We start from the raw sequence: 25704 nt of genomic DNA, 5'->3' as shown, positions 1-25704 counted from the left end.
ATCACAAAAGAAAGGACAAAATAACTATTACAACCTTATCCAGAATCTAAAGTACCGAGTGATATCTATCCACAATTATTCCATACACAAATTTTTGTATAATTTTTTTTTTTAAAAGTATTCAATCCACAAAATTATTGTTAGCTTTTGACGCCAGCCATATGACATTTCTGTATAAGTTCCTCCAATCACACGCGTTTCTGTCCAAAAATCCCTCACAACCTTCTCAGAGATACAATCTTACTCTACTTTTCTAACCCAAATTAAGCATTCCCTTCTCTGTTTTGAGCAACACTGAAAGAAAATATGGCTGCAGAGTTTCTTACTTTTGGTGCTGAGGGAATTCTGACGAGGGCGGCTTCACTTGCAGAGCAAGAACTCAGTCTTCTCTGGGGATTCAAAGGAGAGCTAACAAGTCTACGAGACTCATTATTCAAGTTGGAAGCTATGCTAAGAGATGCACAGCATTTACAAGTTCGGGGTGAGAGGGTGGAGATGTGGGTGAAGGATCTGGAAGGCATAGCTCATGAAGCTGATGATGTGTTGGATGAATATGAATATGAACTTCTCCGGCGGAAAGTGGAGATCCAAAACCAGATCAAGAAAAAGGTGCTCAACTTCTTTTCACGCCACAATCCCATCGCATTTCGTCGCAAAATGGCACATAAAATTAAAAACATCAATGCATCTTTGGCAAACCTGAAGAATGAGGCAGCTAGTATTGGACTGGTTGTTAGGTCAACATTGGTCAATGCAACATCTCATGATATTGGAGGACTTGACAGGGAAACCGTCTCAAACTTTCATCAAGATGAAAAGTACATTGTTGGAAGGAAGGAGGTTGCGTCGGACATAGTTACAACCCTGATCAACTCTGGCAAGAACCAAGAGAATTGTCTTTCTGTTATGGCCATTGTGGGGATGGGAGGCTTGGGCAAGACAACTTTGGCTAAATCCGTATATAATGATCCTGAGATAGGTAGACACTTCGATCAAAAAAATATGGGTATGTGTATCTACTCCTTTTGAAGTCAAAAAGATTTTAAGCGAGATATTGGAATGTCTTACACCAGAGAAAGCTGGGATAAAGGGTAAAGCAACAATATGTGAAAACCTGCAAGAAGATTTGAAAGGGAAGACATATCTTCTCGTGCTTGACGATGTTTGGAACGACGATCCTAACAAATGGGACGATTTGATGAGTTGCTTGTTGAATGCTACAAGTACTAAAGCAAGCAAAATCCTTGTCACTACCCGCAATGTGAGTGTTTCATCAATTGTACAAACACTTCCTACATGTGTTCTGGGAAAATTATCGGAGGATCAATGCTGGCACATATTGAAGTATAAAGCGTTTCCATGTGTGAGTCTGTTTTGACTGAAGATCAAGAGAGAATCGGAAGGGAGATTGCCAAAAAGTGTGCAGGTGTACCATTAGTGGCAAAGGTGTGTGTTGAAGTACTTTTTGCATGCATTCTTCTTGTTCTTATTTGTTCTTCATTTATAAACCTCTAACCCACAAGAAATTGATAGTGTTCTTCCCTTACTAGTTTTCTTAAGATGAAAAGATATTGGGGGAAGGGCTTTCTATTTAATAGTTCATTCTAGCATTATGTTAACATAATGCCACTTACTAGCAAGGATTCAAATATGTTTATATTAGAAGATATATTGGTAGTTTTTGACAAGCTTGCTTTAAAACTCAAAGAAATGTCTTTTGAAATATAATACAACATTTAAATCAGGAAAAAAAACTTCGAGAAATGTTATAATAATGAGTAATGTCAGTTATACTCCTTAAGTTTTTCTGGGTCTCCCTCGCACACGCAGAACCAAAACAAATCGTGCAGCCCCACCCCCACTCCGCCCAAACAACCACCCACTACATGCATGCTTGGTGGGGAAGCAAATCATGCAAGAGCAAAGAAGAGCTTGGTGGTGTGCTGGGGTGGGATTTTATGTCAGGGAGGTTGGTTGGGAATGGATTGAGGATGGGCTTGGATGGGGTTGTGGCCAGTGGCGGATCCAGGATTATGTGGCCGAGGGGGCTTAGTGTAAAAGTTCCGAAATTTTTCTACAAAGAAAATAATGCTAAAAAGATAGAAAGATAGTACTTCCATTCATAATTCATAACAAAATCAATAATACAAGTTACAATTGTCCACGACGAGTTTTCATATTCTGAAAACGTTGCATTATAGTTTCGTTACCAATACAAGCAAAAACATTTCTCTCAATGTAAACAATCAAGCTATCATTCAACTATTGATCTCCCATTCTGTTGCGAAGTGGATTTTTAATAATATTCATGGCAGAAAATGCCCTCTCCACTGAAGCAGTTGCAACCGGTGAAACCAAAGCCAATGTAAGAAGCAAATACACATAAGGAAATATTTCATGCATTCCTTTCTCCACCATTTTTTCTGCAAGACTACTAATCCCTTCCAATTGAGAAAAATCAATACTCGAACGCATATGATGAACATAAACACCAAGTTAATCTTCAAGCATCAATAAGTCTCTATCCGAAAAATCATAAGGATAAAATTGAGCAAGACGAACTAGCTTTCGTTTGTCAAAAGCTTCAAAGTTATTTTTCGGATTCAAGCATGCCAAGCAAGTAAGTAACTTAGTACTTACCTCGTTGAAGCGATCATTTAATTCCGCAAGTTGTCCATCAATTAAATGAATAAAGATCTCCACACGATAACGATGATAATTTGTCTTCATTAGAGCATTATGCCGTGACCTCCCTGGAATTACATATTCCTCATCCATGGTAGGAACTGTAATATCATGTTTGTAACAAAACAAAGATGCTTGCTCAACCAATTCTTCAAACTCATTATCCCTCATCAACTGTAGGTTTTCCTTGCATGTTTTCACTAAACTCATTGCACTCATAATGTCTTGATCTTTCTTTTGCAATGCTAGAGACAAAGTGTTTGTTATTCCCAATATAGCTTTCATTAAAAATAAGTGAAACACAAACTCAAAAGATGGTATTTCTCTCCATAACTTATAGGCTTCACCCGAACTATCATTAGGATTATCATCAACAATCATTTGAAGCACATTCACCACAGATGGGAACATAGAAATGATACTAATCAACGTACCATAATGTGAGTTCCATCGTGTATAGCCGGCACGTTTGAGAGTAGTTTCTTGATTTAAACCCCGGCCCGCCCCGTTATCAGACAATCTTCTTCAAAAGCTCTTCATAAGCTCTTCTTGGTATTGTGCTCTAAGTGCATCCCGACGCTTACAAGATGCTCCAACAACATTAACCAAACTATTAGCCGTTGTGAAAAAAGAGTTGACATCAATGTTTTTCTTTGCTACCGCAACAAGAGCTAGTTGAAGTTGATGAGCAAAACAATGAACATAAAATGCACAAGGTTGTTCTCTCAAAATCTTTGTCTTAAGGCCATTGAACTCACCTCTCATATTACTAGCTCCATCATAACCTTGTCCTCGTAGCTTGGAAAAGCTCAAATTCGCTAAAGAAAAGAATTCATCAATGGCTTTCTTTAGCGCACTTGAAGTAGTGTCGGTCACATGTTGAACCCCTACAAACCTTTCAATTATTTGTCCTTTGTCATTCACATAACGAAGCACCATCGCCATTTTCTCCTTTATTGAAACATCACGTGCTTCATCCACCATTATTGAAAAATATATATTTTTTACATCACTCAAGATAAGACCAATGGTTTCTTTAGCACAAGAATTGACAAGATCTTTTTGAATTGAAGGAGCTATTAACTTTAAATTTCCTGGAGCATTTTCCAACACAACGGCCTTAACTTTTTCATCATGATCCGCAAGAAATTGCAAGAGCTTTAAATAATTCCCTCTATTACTTGATTGTGCACTTTCATCATGACCACGAAAAGAAAGACCTTGTCGCAACAAATACCTAGTGCACTTAAGTGATGCATTCAAGCAAGTGCGATAAGCCATGCGAGCTTGGCTTGTTTGCTTTATGACAATTGTTTCAATGTGTGTACTTTGATGCATCAAATTGTAAGCAACTTCTCTAGCTTGGTTGTGAGCACTACCAATCGGTCCAACATGAAGATTAAATCTTTCTTTCGCCTTCTTCCAATTATTGAAGCCTACCTCAGTGAATGTATCACCACCCACTTGATCAAAATTTGATTTGAAGAGATAACAATGAAGACAAAATGCAGCATCTTTAGCAATACTATATTCCAACCAATCATGATCATCAAACCAATTAGCAATGAAGGTCTATTAATTCATGATTGATTAGTTTGTGGGAATTTATAACTTCTAGGTTGACAAGGTCCCTTTTGTAGATATGCTCTTCGGATCTCATCCCGAATATTAGGATTATAATCTGCCATTCGAGTTCTTAGTCAAGGGTTTGCCTGAAGATTAGCTAAGATCTCATCTACTTGAATTGGTCTTGCATTTGAACTACCCGGATTAGACGGAGAAGGACTATCCGTAGATAATTTCTTTTAAAGAATCGTTCCATAAATATACAAATCAATTAATTCAATCAATCATTAATTTTTATCCAAATTATCATATGCATATGAAAATGTCAATAACCCACTCTCAAAATTCAATATACTCCCTAAACCCATATCAAACAATATTCAATATACTAAATTATCATATCAAATATAAATTAATATTCAATATACTCAATCAAGTCACATTTTCAATCAAGCATAAACTCAATCAATCTACATTAATATGATTATCACCATGATTCATATTATATCCATAAATTTCATTACATACAAAAAATATCAATATTATTCATATCCATAAATTTCAAGCATAAACTCAATAAAGCATAAATTCAATCAATCAATATGATTCATCCATAAATTTCATTACATAAAAATAAAATAAAAAACAATATCAACAACAATATATATTATCAACATATCCATAAATTTCATTGCCAAGCTTACTTGTAGTTGAAAACAAGGGCGGAGGGAGAAGGACGGCGGCGAACGACGATGATTGGTGGCCCAGCGAAGAGTTGATGATGGAGGTTGTCGGAGGTTGGGAGGTTGGGGGAGAGGTTAGGGTTTGAGAGGGTGGGGAGAGGAGGTGTGAAATTGGGAATGAAGGGTTTGGGGTTGCTGTGCATATTCGAAGGTCGTTGTTCTTTTTCTTTTTCTTTTTAGCTGGCCCAAACGACGCGTTGTTTTGAGGTTGGTCATTTAAAAAATTGAGTGAGCCTTGGACCAAACGACGTCGTTTGGCAAGGCTGTTTTAAAAAAACACACATGTGATAGGCATAGTAGCGCTGTGCAAAAGCTTCTTCTCCTACAGGACTTTCGTCGAGCGGTTGGCGTGCATCCAAGGGGCTTCCAGCAGCTGTCAAGGGGGCTTCAATGGAGTCCCTAGCCAATTTTCGAGCCTTCCAAGAGGTCGTCCAACCCCTCTTGTCCCAACGTGCATTTGCCCCTGGTTATGGCTAAAGGGGGTTAGTTGGGGTTGTGGCTGATTTTGTTGGGTTTTTATTTATTTATTTATTTTTTATTTTTTATTAAATCCAATTAGATTTTGGGGGAGAAATAAAGATATGCAAGTTTAAATTCTTTTTAAAATTTAAAATTTTAAGTTTTTTATTTTATTTTATTTTAAATATTTTAAATTTGTGATTTTATTCAAACCAAGTAAGGAGACAGTCTTGAGTCCTATCTTGAGTCCTATTCTCAACTATTAAGTTGAGTCAAATTTCGTTAGATTTAGGACGTGCGATTGTAATAAATGAAACATTTGGCTTTGGCTATAATTATGCTAAACTTAAAGGGTTCTAAGTGAAATTTCATAATTTATGTATGTATATTTTTTCTTTTGCATATGGAACAAATATATTGAAGTTTTATGACAGCTTAATATTAATTGCGTACTTAACCGACCTAATCAGAGGATTAATGATTACATATGATGATAATTTTTTGTTTTGTTGGTAAATACCACGAGGTGTCCCCACACCCGATGAGTGGAATTAATCCCTGCTCAGGGTTTGGCTTGCCCTTGGACACAAAGTACTTCCAACGAATCTATGCCATTGAGGCACTAGGTAGCTCGCCAGCTAGAGATGGTAGTTTGCCGACAGAACAACACCTTGTGGTTATGATAATATTTTAAGTGAGGGGTGCATGATGATTTTTTTGGAGTGCCAATAACTTCTTCCGTTTTATATTGCTATTATTGTTAATTTACCTTATTATCATTTAATACAAATTCAAACTCTCATGCACACTGGGTTTTCGGAAATATGATGCATTCCAAAGATACTGATGGATGGCGGTCAATTCTAGAAAGTTGAATATGGAATTTACCAGAAGGAGAAGAAAGAATCTTGTCAGTTTTGAAGTTGAGTTTTGATGAATTGAAACCACCATCTTTAAAACAATGTTTTACATATTGCTCAATGTTTGTCAAAGATTTCAAAATTGAAAAGGATGACTTGATCAACCTTTGGATGGCTCAAGGATTGCTTTACCCTTCTCCTCCCAACAGACGCCGTCTAGAGATGGAGGATATGGGAAATGAATATTTTAACATTCTATTGCACAACTCTTTCTTTCAAGATGTTAAAAAGTATGATGATGGTAGTATTATGGTGTGCAAGATGCACGACCTTGTGCATGATCTCGCAGAATATGTGTCAAAACGGAAGAGCAATGGCTCCAATGAGACTCAACATATGGCACATATTCCTACCTCAGAGCTACAAGGAGTTCCAGAAAGAAGTGCTTATAAATCGCGCTCACTTTTCTTGAATATTGAAGGTCTTGGTGATTCTTGCCGAACTTTAGAGGTTCATGCGTCTTAAATTTATTTAAAGCTGATATTGAGGAGTTGCTAATTTCAATTGGAAAGCTGAAACACTTGAGATATCTAGATGTTTCCGATACAAAGATCAAAACACTCCCCAAATCTGTTAGAAAGCTTTATAATCTACAAACATTAAGAATGCACGAGGTCAAGCTTGAAGAGTATCCAAAGACATTGCAAAATTTGATAAACTTGAGACATATTTATTTTTATCCGTATGGTAAGAAATTTCCAGCAAGGATAGGGCGATTGACTAATCTCTGAACATTAAAATATTTCATTGTGGGTAAAGAGACAGGCCGTGGAATAGAGGAGCTTACTGGCTTAAACATGTTAAAAGGCAAATTACCTATCTATAATATAGAGCACGTGAGAGATGGAGAAGAAGCCAAGAAAGCAAAATTAGTAGAGAAGACAAACATACGCCAGTTAAACTTTGCATGGTCAAGAATCACCAATCATGAAGAGGTAATAGAAGGCTTTCAACCACACCCCTAGTAAACTGGAAGCTTTAGGGTTTTACAACTTCATGGGCAATAAATGTATGGATCATGAGTAGTTCGTTTCCTACATTGAAAAGGTTATCTATTTCTAATGCCAGGAACCTAACTGAATGGCCGGAAAGTGGGATAGTGGTGTTTCCTTGCCTCGAGAAGCTGCATTTGTGGAATTGTGATAAATTGAGAAGTGCTCCCAGCAATTTCCCATCTCTCAAGGAGTTGGAGATGGATTCCATGGGTAGCGGCATGCCAATAGCAAACATAAGCAATAAGCTGACCACTCTTACTTCGCTCACAATAGTAAGGGGGCTTGCTTATCTGCCAGAAGGAATGCTAAAAAACAACAAGAATCTTGCACACTTGAAGATACAAGATTGTCAGGAACTAGGTCGTATTGCTCCTGATGTAGTTGGCTCTTGCATATTTCTTGAGTCAGTGCATATTTCCAAGTGTCCTATTCTTGCTTATTTGCCTGATGGGCTACTCACAACATCTCTTAAGAACCTGGCTGTACAAGATTGCAATAGTCTACAGTTGATTCAAGTTACACACGGTCTCTCATCCCTTTGCAAATTAAAGATTACACACTGTCCGGAGTTGTCAAGTACCAAGTGGGTTAGATTATTTGTACCTCTCTTCAGGAGTTGACAATATCGAATTGTGATATGCTAACATCCGCTTTGATTCATAGCCTCTCATCCCTCCGAAAGTTGTCTATATTTGGTTGCAGCATGAGTCCAGAGTATGTTCCAAGTTTACTTGGCTTCACATGCCTTCTTCGTGAATTGAGAATCGAAGATTCCCATGGATTGACAAGTTTGCCAATAAGGCTAGAATCGTGTTCTTCTCTTGAGGTGTTGAGAATAAGCAAGTTGCCGAATGTAGAATCTATTACAAGTTTAGACAACCTCACAAACCTCCATGAATTGGAGATATGCTGTTGCGATGGATTGAAAAGTCTACCCAGTGGGTTAGCAATAACATCCTGCCTCACCCACTTGAAGACATTGGAAATCGGTGGATTTTGGAAGGAGCTCGATTCATTCCCTATTTTTCGGGTTACATCAGAACTTAAAACATTAAAGTTATGGGTTGGCCTAAACTCAAGTATCTGCCTGAACAAATTCAACACTTCACTTCTCTAACATTTTTCATAGTGGAATCCTTTGACGGAATGGAGGCTCTTCCAGAGTGGTTGAGAAACCTTACATCTCTTGAGTGCCTGGATATACATAGTTGCAAGAATATGATGTATCTACCTACACTCGAAACTATGCAACGTCTCACCAAATTAAAACGCATACATATTTTGCTTTGTCCCCTTCTAAAAGAGAGATGCAACAAGAGAGCGGCTCTGAGAATGGCTTAAGATTTCTCATATTCCATATATAGAGGGTATGTTTTTCTTTTTCCTTTTATTATTTTTGGCTCTTAAATCAACTATGCATTATATTTTCTATTTTCTTCTAAAGGTATCGTTCTTTTTTCTTTCTCTAAAAAGAATAACTCTTTTCTCCCATATATATCACATTTTCTTTTACTCTGGTAATGAACAAAAGTTGCTTTTGGATAAAGCTCCTTGAGACAGGTGTTGGTGTGGAGAGTTGATTGAAGAAAAGATGTCCCTTCCCTACAGCCTGCAGCCTACAGGTGTGGAATTAATATTATTATATCGTTCTAATTATAATTACTACAAGCAACTCCCTAGCCCTTCGCATTTCCACCGGATGATGCACAGATAATTCATGAGCAACTTCCTAGCTCTTTTTTTGGTTTTTCTTCAAATTATTTGTTAATTCTATAGCCTCTCCGTCTCTAACAGCTTTATAGGATTCATTCTTGTGGAAAAAGTGAGTAAGGTTGTTGGTTGCTCTTATGTTGTGAAGGTATTCAAAGGCACTCCAATTTCTACAGGTAATACATTCCACTTTGTATATTTAAATCCTAAGAAAAAAGAGTACATAAATTTGTTTCCTATTTAAGCCTGTAATTATAGAACAACTTTTACTTATGTGAAATTCAGGCCCGATCAAAGAGAGAGACTACAGGTCCACTATGACCAACAACAATTTTTAAGAAACTTACAAGCCTAACAGGTGTGGAATTTTATATTAGTAATGAAAACATTCATTACATATTATATTTTAATTTGTCAAATTCTGTGTCTAGAGAAAACTAAAAATTTATTTAAATTTTAGCATGGGTGTCCAAACGTGGATTTTGGATACAAATGTGATCCCCCTAACATTTAAAGCACCAAGCCCAACAACCCAAGAACCAGCATCCTATTGCTCCACTCTCTTTCCCTTTTTTGGGCTGCTGATTTTCGCAATCCGTTTTTGTCCACTCCCTTTTGTTTTTTTAAGTGTAATCCAAGAACCAGCATCCAAGTGAACAAAAGAGAAGTGAAAAAATCAACTCTTTTTATTTTTATTTTTATTTTTTATGTATTTCGTATTTATGTTACACATCAGATTGCTAAGAATTTCTTGTTTTAGAATGTGCAACTCAAGTAAACTGCTATGCAACAAAATCAGAAGCTTTTTTATTTTGTTTTAAGTAAGACAAAATTTGTGACGTTTTAGATTAATCACACACCCCATTGATTTGGACATAATGTTGTGGTATTAATAACAGGGGGTTGTCTTTTCTTATCAGTTTTTGGAAAAAAAAAAAAATGCTTTTCGATTATATACTCAAATTGTTCCAGTAGTTTTCTGAAAGAAAAAAAATGCTTCATCTGTTTCATTTTCTCTTATCCAATGAGACCAGATTGGCATCTGAACAATTAGAACCTGTTAAGGACCTCCACAAGTTGCGCCAATGGATTGAAAATCAAGGCTTGATACTGACTGCAGGGACAAATGCTCCAAGACCAAATGGTGGAGCTCTTGAATTTCTTTGAATTTGTTGTTGTTTGAGATGAATGTGATCGAGGGAAACCATTTCCTGACCCTTTCGCATTTGAGGTTCGGCTCTCAGAACTGCGTGCTTTGCAATACTAACAACAGCATTCTCCAGTAAATTTTTGATGTGCCTTGCACTCATCTGTGTTCTGTTTTTGGTTGTTAAGGATTCTGTTTCAGGGGTGAAAGCTGGAGTAGCAGCTGGAATGCCAGTAGTGGCCTTCGTTATTGAAGAGACTTTGAGGACCCAACATTGTGGGAAGCACCGGAAGAGAATGAGAGGAAGGCAGAGTAACAAGAGTTCCAAATTGAAATGGCAATCACATAAATAACTTTTCTACTTCTGTTCCTGTACTGCTCAGGCATTTGGACACCCCCAGTGGAATTTGTTATCCTATTCTTCGTTCGTTGTAAATTTTTTAGACTAAGATTAATTAGATGTACAGATGTGAAATTGATTGTTTGGAATTGGCAGGCAGCAAGGTGGGATGGGATTATATTTAGTTGCAGGTCCTGGTAGTTAAAGTAAATTCACAATGTAAGTTTCTCGTAAAAAATTCAAGAATTTAATAATAATTGAGATCCTCGGGATGAACCATTCATTTAGTTCATGTATTTTATTTTATTATTATTTTTTTAATACAAAGCGATACTATAAAAAAAGAGTAATTGAACCCAGTACCTTAAATTTATGTTTGTGTAAAAAGAATTTGATAATAATTGAGATCCTCGTGATGAACCGTTTATTTAGTTCATGTATTTTATTTTATTTTATTTTTTTAATACAAAGTGATACTAAAAAAAAGTGATTAAACCTAATACCTTAAATTTATGAGTAAATTATAAATTTTTTTAACCAGTTATGATACAAGTCCCGTGGATTTAGTTTATGTATTTGGGTGACATTTATCTGAGGCAAGTATATCATGCCATGTCTTTTCAACTATACCGATTCTGCTTGTGTTTGTAAGCGGCTTAAGTACCTCCCAACATTTAAAAACCGTCTCCGTTCCGCTTTAGTCGATTTTTGAAGTTTCGTTCTGACGTTCTTATTCATTCCCACAAATTCCGAGCGACAACCCATCCCTTTGTTTTGTTCATCAGGCGGTTTTTGGCTACCATCTCCTCCTCCGCCACCCCAGCGGCGACATGGGTATCAAAAGAAGACGTTGTCCTCTACCACCACATCTCATCCGCTACGGCCGTAAATCGGATCGCAAAACAAAGCAAGAAATTGGCGATTTTACCCAAATCTCCATCGCTCGTTGGGACGATTCCGAGCACCATTTGCCGATCCATGTATGGTTTCAACCTCTCATTTGTTCTCTTTTGCTAGTTGTGTTGGTTATGAGAAAATTTTGAGTTTTGGAGGTAAATAAGCAATGAACAGATATGAGGATGGCTGGCATTGCGGAATTTTAGGGGATGAGCGATGGTCGTAGCAGAACTAAAAAACGATGGAAAGGTAACGTGAACCGTTTTTAAGCGTTGAAGTCTTTAGCCGTTATCGCAGCGGTGGTAATAAAATAAGTTGGGCCTTGTGGGCGATATACGTAATTAACGCTATAATGAACATTTGTCAATCACAAATGGACAAAACAACTATATTATCCTTTCATTTTAGGCCCGTCCACAGCACAGGGGATATCTATCCACAATTATTCCATGCACAATTTTTGTTTTTTTTCAAAAGTATTCCACTCACAATTATTAAATGCAATAATTCCACACAATCATTGTGCGACCAGATAGCCCAACCGACAGCACTTGGGGCTCTCCTAAATTATTATAGCTTTTGACGCCAGCCATATGACATAATTGTATAGGTTCCTCCAATCACGCACCTTCTTGTCTACAAATCCCTCACAACCTTCTCAAAGACACATTGCGTCCTCAATTTTGCTCTAGTTTTCTAACCCAAACTAAGCATTCTGTTCTCTGTCTTGAGCAACACTGAAAGAAAATATGGCTGCAGAGTTTCTTACTTTTGGTGCTGAGGGAATTCTGATGAGGGTGGCTTCACTTGCAGAGCAAGAACTGTCTTCTCTGGGGATTCAAAGGAGAGCTCAAAAGTCTGCGAGGCTCATTATCGAATCTTCAAGCTATGCTGCGAGATGTTCAAAATCCACAAGTTCGGGGTGAGAGGGTGGAGATGTGGGTGAAGGATCTTGAAGACATAGCTCATGAAGCTGATGATGTGTTGGATGAATATGAACTTCTTCGGCGGAAAGTGGAGATCCAAAACCAGATCAAGGAAAAGGTGCTCAACTTCTTTTCACGCCATAATCCCATCGCATTTCGTCTCAAAATGGCACATAAAATTCAGAACATCAATGAATCTTTGGCAAAACTGAACAATGAGGCAGCTAGTATTGGGTTGGGTGCTAGATCGACGTTTGTCAATGCATCCTCTCATGTTGGAGGTCTTGATAGGGAAACGGGTCTCAAGCTTTGATCAAGATGAAAAGTACATTGTTGGAAGGGAGGAGGTTAAGTCCGAGATAGTTACAACCTTGATCAACTCTGGTAAGAACCAAGAGAATTGTCTTTCTGTTATGGCCATTCGGGGGATGGGAGGCCTGGGGAAGACAACTTTGGCTAAATCCATATATAATGATTCTGAGATAGGTAGACACTTCGGTCAAAAAATATGGGTATGTGTATCTGCTCCTTTTGAAGTCAAGATGATCTTAAGCGGGCTCTTGGAATATCTTAAACCAGAAAAAGCTGGAATAAAGTGTAAAGCAGCAATGTGTGAAAATTTGCAAGAATATTTGAAAGGGAAGACATATCTTCTGGTGCTTGATGTTTGGAACGAAGATCCTAACAAATGGAACGATTTGATGAGTTGCTTGTTGAATGCTACAAGCACTAAAGCAAGCAAAATCCTTGTCACTACCCGCAATGTGAGTGTTTCATCAATTGTACAAACACTTCCTACATGTGTTTTGGGAAAACTATCGGAGGATCAATGCTGGAGCATATATTGAAGAAAAAGGCGTTTCCAGATGCGAGTGTTGTTTTGACTGAAGATCAAAAGAGAATTGGAAGGGAGATTGCCAAAAAGTGTGCAAGTGTACCATTAGTGGCAAAGGTATGTGTTGAAATACTTTTTGCATGCGTTCTTCTTGTTCTTTTCTGTTCTTCATTTATAAACCTGTAACCCACAAGAAATTGATAGTGTTCTTCCCTTACTAGTTTTTTTAAGACGAAAAGATTGGTGGAAGGGTTTCTTTCTATTTTATAGTTCATTCTAGCACATACATAAGAAGGCTCCAACAAAATGCCACTTTTTCCCCAAAAAGAAAAGAACAGAATACCACTTACTAGCAATGATTAAAATAATTACAAATTTATAAATAAACCCAATCCTAGACATGTATTTATTAAAAAACCCAAGCACTATTTAAACATAGAAACACACCTAAAATCAACCCCAAAGTCAACTTTTTGGGTGTGTTTATAAATGGGTTTTGAGTGTGTGTAATGATGGGTTTTGGGTGTGTTTATAAAGTGTTTTGGGTGTTGGATTTTTTTATAATTTCAACCTCCATTTTGGGTGTTTTAGTGAAACTCCCTAAAATAATCAGTATGTCGGGGAGGTTGGTTGTGGCTGAAGGGTTGGGGTTGTGGCTGATTTTGTTGGGTTTATTTATTTATTTTTATAAAAATTATTTATCCAATTAGATTTTGGGGGAGAAATAAAGATATGTAAGTTTTAAATTTTAAGTCTCTTTTTTTTTTTTTTTTGAGGAATTTGAATTTGTGATTTTAATCAAACCTAAGTATCGAGATAGTCCTGAATCCTATCTTGAGTCCTATTCTCAACTGTTAAGTTCAGTCAACTTTCGTTAGATTTAGGGTGTGATTGTAATAAGCGACGTTTTATCTCGGCGGTAATTATGCTAAACTTCACGGGTTCTAATTGAAATTTCATGATTTTTCCATGCATTAGTATTAGATCTCTGCTAATCCACACAACCATTAGCTTTAGTATATAGAATTTACTATAAAGTCACAGGAACTAATATGAATTTTCAAGCCCTAATTAAAAGTCCAAAAGATCAAACCTTGCTCATACAAAGTAGTAAACCAGAAGCCAATATATGTGTGCCTCACATAGTCAAATGGTCGAATGTTGTCCTGAATGGGCGTTTAATTCTGTATGTCAGCCTATTCCAGTTCAACATAATTTAAACAATTTAGATTATGTTCAACAATATTTAGATGGTTTAGTAAAAATTAGTTTTGGGAATCAGCCCCCACAAAAATCAACAGTCCAATTACAACGATTGCCAACCCTGTCAATCCCAGAGACATATTCCAACAAGAAATTCATTTGCGGCCTCATCTTCTACTCTAGAACGAGACCTAGAGCTAGAAAAAGCCATGATAGATTTTAAGTTAGAATCCTTGAGAAAAAATTCTCAAGTTAATCATATGTTATGGTAAACAACCCGATCGAAGAAAAATGAGTCGCTGAGTTAGCAACTCAAACTGACTTTGAAGCTGAATACGTCATGAATAACCAGTTGAGAACACTTAATAAATTTTCAATTGATTGGAAAGCTTTAGATTGTCATCTTAGAGCCCCAGAAAACCAAAGTAGAAAAGAAATTATCACCAAGCCTACCCTAATAAAGATCAACGTCAGTAGATTTTTAATGAATGGAAAGATTACATGCGGTTAGCCAAAGTTGAAATCTTCTACCTAGATTTTGTAGAAAGCCGTTACATGACTAACAAGTTGAAAACCTTAACTAAAGAGAAATGGAAATTAATTGATAAAACAGAAGTTGTTCTGAGTCATCCTCCAGTTGAAACAATAATATTGATTTTATGCAAACCCCAGTTCCAACCTGTCCTTTTAAAGCCCCTAGAAAAATGATCCTGATAAGAGGTTAATTGAACAAAGTAATTATACCAATCAGAGTTTAATTGTCATAGGAAAACAGTTGGGTAAAATAGAAACCAAGGTTGACAAATTAGTTCCCCAGGATAATAAGATCAAAACAAAAATTGAAAAACCATTAGTTCATTTCCAAGATCTAACGTCTAGTCCTACCCTTAAGATTAAGCCAACCATAAAGAAAATAGAAGAAATGCTAGAACAGTTGACACCCAGTAAACCTGAGAAATATGGTCTTAAAACCCTAGATTCCTGCAGATTTGCCAATCCCTTTGAGTCCGAACTTGAATCTTTGCCAGTACAGAATCAGCCACTAGTCATATTTCAAATATTGAAAATGCGTTCAGAGATTTAGAATTAGAAACCAAGCCAATTGTCAAAAAAGACTAGCCAATAGAGTCACCCCTACAAGTCTTACCAAAAATTGGTACTTTCGATAACACCCCAGATATCCAATTTGAAGAACGAAACTTCCAGAGTCAATTCTCAGTTTCCTCTGACAAATTGTATGAATGGAATATTGATGGTTTATCTGAGCAAGAAATCTTTAATAAACTCCAACACATGTCCATGGTTACCAATAGTTATATCTCCAACCATAGTTTTAGGCAGTGATCTGAAATTGTGCCTTTACTTGTCTTGGTTTTACCGGAACCCTTCGGTATTGGTGGGACAAACACTTAACCCCTAAGTCCAAGAATTTAATAATTCATGCAGTAAAAATTGATGAAGAAGGTCTTCCTATATTTGATGAACAAATAGGTCAAGGTATAGAAGATGGAGTCAACACTTTGTTTTATACAATAATAGAACATTTTGTTGGAACCCCTAGTAATACTACTGCTAGAATCCATGATCAGCTTAGCAATCTCAGATGCCCCAAGTTGTCTGATTTCAGATGGTATGAAGATGTTTTCATTTTTAGAGTCATGCTTAGAGATGATAGTACTCAACCATTCAGGAAAGAAAAATTTGTTAATGGTCTTCCAAACTTATTTGCCCATAAGATTCGCACTGTCCTTAGTAATGAATAAGGTCAAATTGATTGGAATAGTTTAACATATGGAAATATAATTAGTACAATTAATCAAGTTGATATGAAAATGTATGTTGATTTTAAAATTGGAAAACAAATATAGACCGATCAAATAAGTATGAGCTAGGATCATACTACTCTATGTGAACAATATGGTCTCACTAGTTATCCTCCTTCTAGGAAAGAAAGTCTAGTTACCTAGTCATATCCGAAGAACCGCCATTACTCGCGTAGAAAGCATTTGTCTCAATACGACAATAACAATGAGTTTTACAAGAAAAAGAAATATTACCCTAAGAAAAATTGGTCCAAAAAGCCAAAAGAAGAAAAGAATAGTCGTTTTAAATCTAATCCAAGAAAAGTTAAATGTTTTAAGTGTCAGAAATTTGGTCATTATGCTAATGAATGCAAGGTAAAAGCTACTATTAAACAGCTAAAAATCACAGAGGAAGAAAAAGAAAAGTTGAGTAAAGTCTTAGAATTAAGAAACTTTGAATCTAGTGAAATTGAATCCATAGTTCCCAGTCTAGTTCACCTCAGGTCCAATTTGGTTGTAAAGATAAATGCTGTAATAGATTGAAATCAATTTCTGTTCTCACTAAATAGGAAGAACAAGAAGAGTTGCTAATTGAACTAATTAGTAAAGTAGAAAACCCAGAATTGAAGTCTGAGTATTTGAAAAAACTAAGAAAAGTTATTAGCCAAGAAAGCCCAAGTCGGTCCTCTCCTCAATTAGTCTTAATACTACTTTAGAAAAATTTAATCGGAAAAAGGATGTCACCTTACAAGATTTACATTTAGAAGTCAAAACAATTAAAAAGGAAATAGTTGAGTTGAAACAAATAAGTCATAAATTCCAAATTGAAAATTATGCTATCAAACAAGATTCAGTCAACCTAATGGAAAAAGAAAGTTCTGAGTCTAGAAGCCAACCTAAAAGCCCAAACAATTCTGATGAAGAGTCCTCAACCTATAAGCAGGCCATTAAGCTGATAAAACAAGTCAAATTCAGAAAGTGGTATTCTAAAGTTACAATATTTGTTAAAAATTTTGAGTTTACTACAGTTGCCTTATTCGATTCAGGAGCCGATCTTAATTGTATTCAGGAAGGTCTAATTCCCACTAAGTTTTATAAGAAATCTAAAGAGACATTGAGTACTACTGCTCAGGGTAAATCGCTCCAGTTGAACTATGAGATCCCCAAAGCCCATGTCTATCAAAATAAGATTTGTTTCAAAACCTCATTTGTCTTAGTCAAAAATATTACTGACAAAGTCATTTAGGTTTACCATTTATTGCCTTATTGTATCCTTTCCAGGTAGAATACGATGGTGTCATTTCTACCCATTTAGGAGAAAAGGTTAAGTTTGAATTTCTATCGAAACACGAGTTGTATAACTTAAAAGCCCTCCAAAAGATTCGGTATCCAAATCAGTCCAGTAATTAGTAGAAAAATCAGTCAGTTGAATTTCCTTAAAGAAGAAGTCAAATTCAAAAGAATCGAACAACAGCTTAGTTGTAAGTCTTTACAGTCGCAAATTCAACAATTTGAAAATAAGCTAAAAAATGAAATATGTTACGATTTGCCTAATGCTTTTGATAGGAAACAACATGTTGTTAGCCTTCCTTATATCAAAACCTTTAGTGAAAAATATCCTACTAAAGCCAGGCCAATCCAAATGAGTCGAAATAATGGAATTTTGTAAAATGAAATAGCGAGTTGCTAAAGGAATAATTCGAAAAGTAAGTCCCATGGTCTTGTCACACTTTTATGTCCAGAAAAATGCTGAACTAGAAAGAGGTCCCAACATTAGTTATCAACTATAAGCCCCTCAATTCGGTCTTAGAATGGATTAGGTATCCTATACCTAATAAACGAGACAATGTCGATTAGAAAAAGCGGTTGTCTTTTCTAAGTTTGATATGAAAAGAGGTTTCTAGCAAATCCAAATAGGCGAGTGAGATAGTTACAAGACTGCATTTGTCACCTTTTGGTCATTATGAATGGAATGTAATGCCCTTTGGTATGAAAAATGCTCCCAGTGAATTTAGAATATTATGAATGAGATTTTCAATCCTTATAGCCATTTTTCAATCGTGTATAGCCATTTTTCAATTACAACGTTGCCAACCTGGTCAATCCTAGAGACATATTCAGCAGCAAGAAATTCATTTGCGGCCTCCTCTTCAGAGGTTTTTAGGATCTCTTAATTATGTGTCTGATTTCGATAAGAATTTGAGAAAACAATGTAAGCCTTTATTTGATAGGTTGCAGAGTAATCCTCCTCCTTGGTCGACTATTCATCTTAGCTGTCAAGCGATCAAAGTCCATGTTAAGACTCTTCCCTGTGTTGGTATTCCTTTAGTTGATTCCTTCAAAATAGTTGAAACTAATGCCTTTGACATAGGTTATGATGGCATTCTTAAGCAAAAAGTTAGCTCACATTCCCCAGAACAAATCATCCGTTTTCATTCTGGTATTTGGACCCAATCGCAATATAATTATAGTAATGTTAAGAAAGAAATATTAGCTATAGTATTATGTACTTCTAAGTTTCAAGATGATTTGCTCAATCAAAAGTTTTTAATCCGAGTTGATTGTAAATCTGCAAAGCATGTTTTAGAAAAAGATGTTCAAAACATTGCATCCAAACAGATTTTTGCACGATGGCAAGCCATTTTAAGTATATTTGATTTTGATATTGAATATTGGAGAGGTAGTGAAAATTCAATTCCTGATTTTCTTACTCAAGAATTCCAACAGAGGACACTGGCACCCAAAAAAGACAAGCGAAAGAATGGCGGCCAACCTAAGTCATCCCAATGGCCGAGTCTGCCTCCATCAATGAGTCAAACAAAGCCAGAATTGCCTAAACAGTTAGTCCCCTTTCTAGGTTGCACACCAATATCAGTTGCTACTCCATTATCAGTTGCCAATAGATTTTCTAGTCTTGGTTCTACAATTGGCCAGATTCACCGTAGTTATCAGTCGTCCTTAGTATCTAGTTATGACCCCTTCTCAGTTGATCCTGCGATCGGTCCTTGATTGCCTTCAAAACGTCCCTTACAGCCAGCAATTTTCACTTATTCGTCATTGGCCCAATTATGATGTTCATTCTGATCCAGTCGCCATTGCTAAACACTATTTCCCCCCTAGGATTTCATTATATGCCTCCAAGTCCTTATAAATCCCTCAAGTATTATAGAGATATATTACTTGAAACTCAATCAGTTGAAATTAAGCCGATAAGGGATCGAGATCACGAAAATCATCCTTTATCATTCCATTTACACCACAATTTTAAGCCAAGAATCATTGATAGCCACCTGGGTTGAAAACCCTCCGTCAAAATTACAATATAATTATTTTGATTATATTGGCTTGGTACTCTATCTTCCTTCATCAATATGAGGATTTTAGTCACTCCTAGTTTATAAATTTTGACAATAAATTCAAATGCTCCTTTCCTTACTGGTTTCTCTCTTTGGGAAAAACATGGTGATTGATGAGATCTTGCCTATTCGATCCAGAGTTAATTCGCCATTTCACTAAAAAAGCCAAATTTTCCAAAGTTGATTTATTTTTTCCAAAACAGTTGTTATTTGTTGCCAGATACAAAGTTCCTTGGATCCTCAAATGGTCTTACAGAGTCACCAAAGACACCAGAATATTTGCCCGTCAGTTTTCTATTAAATGGTGGGATAAGTTGAAGTTGTGAATTGCAAAATATGTTTACAATGATTTGCCTCCTGATTCCCCCTCATCCAATTTCCCCCACTGGTTCCACCCGATCCTCCCTTTTAGTTAAAGGAAAATCGAAGTCTGAATTACAAGAAATTGCTTGCCAATTGATTATACAAGCTTCCCAAATGGATGATGAAGAAGACAATGACAATAATTCCCCACAATCGTCCAGTTGTCAGCCATTATGCAGGCCTACTAAGACCAAGCCAGGAGACTATGAAGGCAGTCAAGACCCTATGATGCCTATGACCTAGGTTACGACTAAGCTCAAAGTTGCACAGAATAATTGCTGGAAAATAACTTAGCTCCTTGCCAGCGTACTTTGCTTTCGTTCTTCTACAGTCATTATTCCCGACACTTGATTATGGTAAAGTTGCCCAAGTAAAAGCGATTTCAAGTTGTCAGGCCCCTGCCTCTGATCAAGTCAAAGTCGCCTTCAAAAGTCATACAGTAGAAGATTCCAAGTTGATCAGGCTCCCGTGCCTCTCAGATCTAAGCACCCAGTTACCTAGTTGCTTTTGTTTTAAAGTTAATTTAACTTGAGTTGTCTTTCTTTATTTAAGCGAGCCTAAACCATAGTTGTATGAGCTACATTTTCATTCAGTTTTTTAAAGATTCTCTCTGAAACTTTTGGAGAAATCATCTTTCTAAACAAGTGTTCTTGTATCCTCCTCATCAAAGGCTTCGGTACAGACTTTTATGAGTATAAATAAAATAATTCAAAGTTATTCGAAGTTGATTTGAAATATTTCTATTTTGATTATTTTCATATAAGCATTATTTTGAAGTATCATCATGTTCTTGTTTTCCATATTTGTGTTTGCATTAATAAGATTCATGCATAAGCTTCGCATATTCTACTATGTTTGCTTCATCACTATTGTACTGGAAGCCTTTTGATGAGGATGATACAAGAACACTCAGTGTTTAGAAAGATGATTTCTCCAAAAGTGTTTCAGAGAGAATCTTTGAAAAAAACTAGAATGAAAATGTGGTCGGCTTACAACTATGGCGAGGCTGCTTAAATAAAGAAAGACAACTCGGTTAAATTGCAGTAAACAAAAGCAACTAGGTAACTCTTGGGTGCTTAGGCTGTAGAGGCATGGGAGCACGATCAACGGAATCTCGCTTTTGACTGACTTTGCTGTGAGGCATGGGGCTTGATCAACGAAATCGCCTTTACTGAAGAATTTTGCCGGTGGTGTGGGAGATAATATTGTAAAGCTGAAAGCGGTGGTGCTGCAACGAGGCTTTACAAGCATATTCTCAGGCAATTATATCTGCATTTTGAGCTTAGTCAACCTAGTCATAGGCATCATAAGATCTTGACTATCTTCATAGTTTCCTAGCGTTTGGTCTTAGTAAATACCTGCGTAAACTGATTTAATGGAATTATCATTGTCTTCTTCATCATCCATTTGGGAAGCTTATATAATGTGGCGACAATTTCTTGTATGAACATTCCTTCAGCTGAAAGGGAGGATCAGTGAACTAAGGGGAAGTGGATGAGAAGAATCGAGGCAAATCATTATGAAACATATTTTGAATACGCTTTGAACTTATCCCATTTAACAAAAAGCTGACGAAACATATTTGGTGACTCAATGTTCATTTGAATCGAAGAACTTTGTATCGGCGACAAATAACAATTTTGGAAAAAATGAATCAACTTTGGAGGTGGCTTTTAGTGAAATGGAAATTAACTCATGGCTGAAATAAACGAGATCTCATCAGCCAGGCATATTTCAACCGATGGAGAAACGATGAAAGGAAGAATGTATTTATTGTCAAAATTTATAAACGAGGTGACTAAAATCTGGATGAAGGAAGATAAATGCAGACTTCAATATAATCAAAATAATTATATTTAACAATTTTCAACTGTAAGTGTTCTTGGTGATTGCAACTTAAATTCTGTGTATGTAAATGGAATGATAAAGATGATTTGAGTGATCGATCCTTAAACTTAATTCAGCGATTGAGTTTCAGTAATATATCTCTATAATGCGAGGTTTATAAGACTTGAAGGCATATAATGAAATCTTGAGAGAAATAGTGTTTGGCAATGGCGGCTGGATCAAACAACTTCATAGTGGGCTCAATGACAAATAAGTGAAAATTGCTTTGGGCAAGTAAGGGCGTCTTTGAAGGCAGTAGAACGACTGAAATCAGCGAGAAGAGGTCATAACTAGATACTAAGGGCGGCGGCAACTAGGAGAATCCGGCAGTAGAACCAAGACTAGAAAATCTATTGGCAATGATAATGAGTAGCAACTAATGGTGTGCAACTAGAAAGGGACTAACTGTTGAAACAATTCAGCTTTGTTTGACTCATTGATGAAGGATTCAGCACTAGAATGACGGTTGGCTGGCGATTCTGCTGTCTTTTAGTAACGTCTGTGGAATTCTCGAATAGAAAATGTCGGTGATCACCCTCTCGAATATTCAATATCAAAATCAAATATGCTTAAAATGGCCATCGATGCAAAAATCTATTTGAATGCAATGTTTTTGAACATCTTCTAAAACATGCTTTAATTTTTCAACTTCGGATCGCTTTTTGATTGAGCAAATCATCTTGAAACTTAGAATACATAACACTATAGCTAATATTTCTTTATTAATAGTACTATGATTATATTCGACTAGGTCCAAATACGGTGAAAATGATGATTTGTTACAGAATGTGAGCTAACTTTTTCTAAGAATATACCATAACTATGTCAAAGGCATCATTCAACTATTTTGAAGGAATCAGCTGAAGAATACCAACTGCAGCGAAGAAGTCTTAACATGGACTTTGATACGCACTCATTGATATGAATCATTCGACCACCAACCTATCAAAGGCTTATTATTTTCTCAAATTCTTATAAGTGACACATAATTAGAGATCCTACAAACCTACAGAAAAATGAACATAAATGGAATATTCTTTGAAATAGTTCAGTATATAATAGTTATTGATTTTGATTGAGGGCTGATTCCCAAAACTAATTTTTATTGAACCATCTAAATATTGTTGAACATAATCTAAATTGTTTAAATTATGTTGATGTGGAACAGTGACATCTGATATTAACGTCCATTCTGGGGGAAGGGCAACATCTAACCATTTGACTATGTGAGGCACACGTATATTGGCTTCTGGTTTACTACTTTGTATGAGCAAGGTTTGATCTTTTGGACTTTTATTTAGTGCTTGAAAATTCATATTAATTCCTGTGACTTTATAGTAAATTCTATATACTAAGGGCTCGTTTGGGAGTGCTTTTGGAACAGCGAAAAGCGCTTCTAAATGGGTGAAAGCGCTTCTATCTTTTAAAAATGATGTTTGGCAAAAATTGCAAAAGCGCTTTGGGTTAGATCCAAAAGCACTTGGAGTGGTTTTGGAAGAAGCACTTGAGAGGTGCTTCTTCTTAAAGCACTCTGCAGGACAAACATGAAGCCTTGGGTCCCTTTAATGAAACTTTTAAAATGCCAAAAATACCCATATTTAATTTTTTTTAAATGCCAAAATACCCTTTCTTTCTTTTTTTCCTCTCTCTTTCTAAGCTAGAAATGGAATCAGTTCTAATTCTTGTATGCCCATTGCTTATATAATATTGTGTGCTCGATTTTATTGAAAACAAACATTATTATATGGTAATTGGACTGGTTTTCGTCGAAGGTGGCCACATGGCGTATACATACCCATGAAATACTTTGAGAATGATGGTCTGTTGATGTTTAATTCTCGTCTCAATGCCTTCTTTTACCATCACCGAGAAACACAGTCCATTCATTTATCTTAAGCTTCGAGAGATGAAGTATTAATCTTCTGAGGCAATTAGTCATGTTCCGAGCTTTATTTCGCTCAAGGATATTCTGGTGGGGAAGGATGTAGAAATACTGAATATCAATTCAAGGTAAGGATATTTGAACTATCGTCTATGTTTTGATTCAGTTTTTGATTGTACATGGTTGAGTTTCATCTTTTGAGTAGAAGAACAGCATATTTGAATTTATTTTTCTCAGTTGATATTTTGTTTTTAATGTCACAAATGTTGTTGATGCAGGTGTGCAGTGTTGAAGCTGCCCGGAGAGACTGGAGCCCTATATCTGGTGGAAGAAAATGCAAGTTCGATATGCTTCTGACGGTTGGGAAGAATGAAACAAGCACACAATGGTGGATGGGATGCAGTCTAAGACTGAGCTAAAAGACCATTTTGTTACCCTAATTAATATTTTTAGAGTTGGACACCAGAATGGTCCAATTTCAACATTATGGCGAGATGGTGTCAAAGTGAGTTGGGATAATTTTAGATGTCGTTTGTCGCATGGCTAGTGATATCATAAGTCCACAAGACTCACAATTTAGGAGAGTTCCAGATAAATCAAAGTGCTTTTATTGTGTCAGCCAAACACTCAACAAAATATCAAAAGTACTTTTATGTAGTGTAAAAGCACTTTTAAATGTGATCCAAACGACAAACTGCTTCTTTGTAAAAGCGCTTATGTCATAAGCGCTACGCCTATAACTTGAAGAAACACTCCCAAACGAGCCCTAAAGCTAATGGCTGTGTTCCGGGCCGGACATGATAACCATCAGTTTTAATATTTAGAGTTAATGTTTTGAGGATATGAGGATCACTAAGGCTTACAGTGAAATCTGGATAACAATCAAAATGACCTGGACCATTACACAAGCTAGACTCAATTAATCCTAATGTACTATCACTGAAATTAGTGAATCTGGCGTCTCTTAGGCATAGGCAGATAGAGGTTTTTAAACCTAACTTGGTGAGAGGCTTGACTGCAACCTGTACTAGACCAATATGAAGAAAATTGTTTCCATCAGACTTATGTTTTCTTATAGACTCAAGATTTAACAACTGACATGTTTCATGTTCTTTACTTAAAGCATAAACTTGTTCAACTGTTTTTACATGGGTAGTCGACTGAAAACTTTTAAGACTCCACTTTTTCTTATAAATCTCTTGTCTTGGGACTCTAGGTATGTTCCAATCTTTATAATCTAATTCATTATTAGACTCAAATTCTATTTGTTCTTCATTAACTATCTCTGGAAGACGGCTTATACTGGTTTTAGAGCTACTCGAATTACAAGAATTTGTTCTAAATAGACGACTCATTTATCTTTACAACCAAATTGAACTTGGGGCGAACTAGTGGAGAATGGGAGGATTTGGTAAATTTTGATTCGATCTTCAATTATAGTTTCGTTATCACTAGACTCAGAATTCTTTAACTCTAAGACTTTAATCAACTTTTCCTTATCTTCATCTGTGATTTTCAACTGTTTAGTACTGTCTTTTACTTTGCATTGATTAGCATAGTGACCATTTTTCTGACATTTCCAACATTTAACATTTTTCTTGCCAGAGGATTTCCTAAAGTGAATATTTTTCTCGTCTTTTGGCATTTTAGACCAGTTTTTCTTAGGGTGAAATTTCTTTTTCTTGTAGAACTCATTATTATCATTATTGTGCCGGAATGATTGTTTCCTACGCGAATAATGACGACTTTTCCTAATATGACTATGATAACTAGACTTAGCTTTCCCAGAAGGAGGGTAACTAATAATACCATATTGTTCGCAGAAAGTTCCTAACTCATATAGCTGACTTTTCTATCGGTGTATTTGCTTTCCAATCTTAAAATCAACACACACTTTCATATCAACTTGATTAATTGTGCTTATTAATAAATTGTATGAATGAAACAACTTGATTATTTCGGTTTCTTCTGATAAATTGTATGAATGA

General features: G+C 36.2%; 1 protein-coding gene and 3 pseudogenes across 1 annotated transcript; 3 read left to right on the top strand and 1 right to left on the bottom strand.

The window, feature by feature from the left end:
* Positions 1-109: 109 nt before the first annotated feature.
* On the top strand, positions 110-24381 carry LOC148917117 (disease resistance protein RGA2-like). The gene is made up of 4 exons (XM_089052039.1): positions 110-979; positions 1074-1448; positions 23705-23844; positions 23995-24381. Exons 1-2 carry the CDS (start codon positions 307-309, stop codon positions 1376-1378), a joined length of 978 nt encoding a protein of 325 aa, XP_088908165.1. The 5' UTR covers positions 110-306; the 3' UTR covers positions 1379-1448; positions 23705-23844; positions 23995-24381.
* On the bottom strand, positions 2152-4258 carry LOC103321388 (uncharacterized; annotated as a pseudogene).
* Positions 5889-8559, top strand: LOC148917119 (putative disease resistance protein RGA3; annotated as a pseudogene).
* LOC148917118 (putative disease resistance protein RGA3) lies at positions 12086-14122 on the top strand (annotated as a pseudogene).
* Positions 24382-25704: the final 1323 nt, after the last annotated feature.

Source organism: Prunus mume, linkage group LG5, assembly GCF_029339155.1.
Source record: "Prunus mume cultivar Tortuosa linkage group LG5, ASM2933915v1, whole genome shotgun sequence".
In the NCBI taxonomy this organism is placed as follows: domain Eukaryota; kingdom Viridiplantae; phylum Streptophyta; class Magnoliopsida; order Rosales; family Rosaceae; genus Prunus; species Prunus mume.
The sequence above is the reverse complement of the archived record's forward strand: the minus strand, read 5'-3'. Positions and strand labels throughout refer to the sequence as shown.

Bases quoted from the DNA above. Each gene is read 5' to 3' on its own strand.
- LOC148917117 (XM_089052039.1), top strand. From the start codon at position 307: ATGGCTGCAGAGTTTCTTACTTTTGGTGCTGAGGGAATTCTGACGAGG. The intron at 980-1,073 runs GTAGACACTTCG...GTCTTACACCAG, and splicing joins ATATAATGATCCTGAGATAG to AGAAAGCTGGGATAAAGGGT.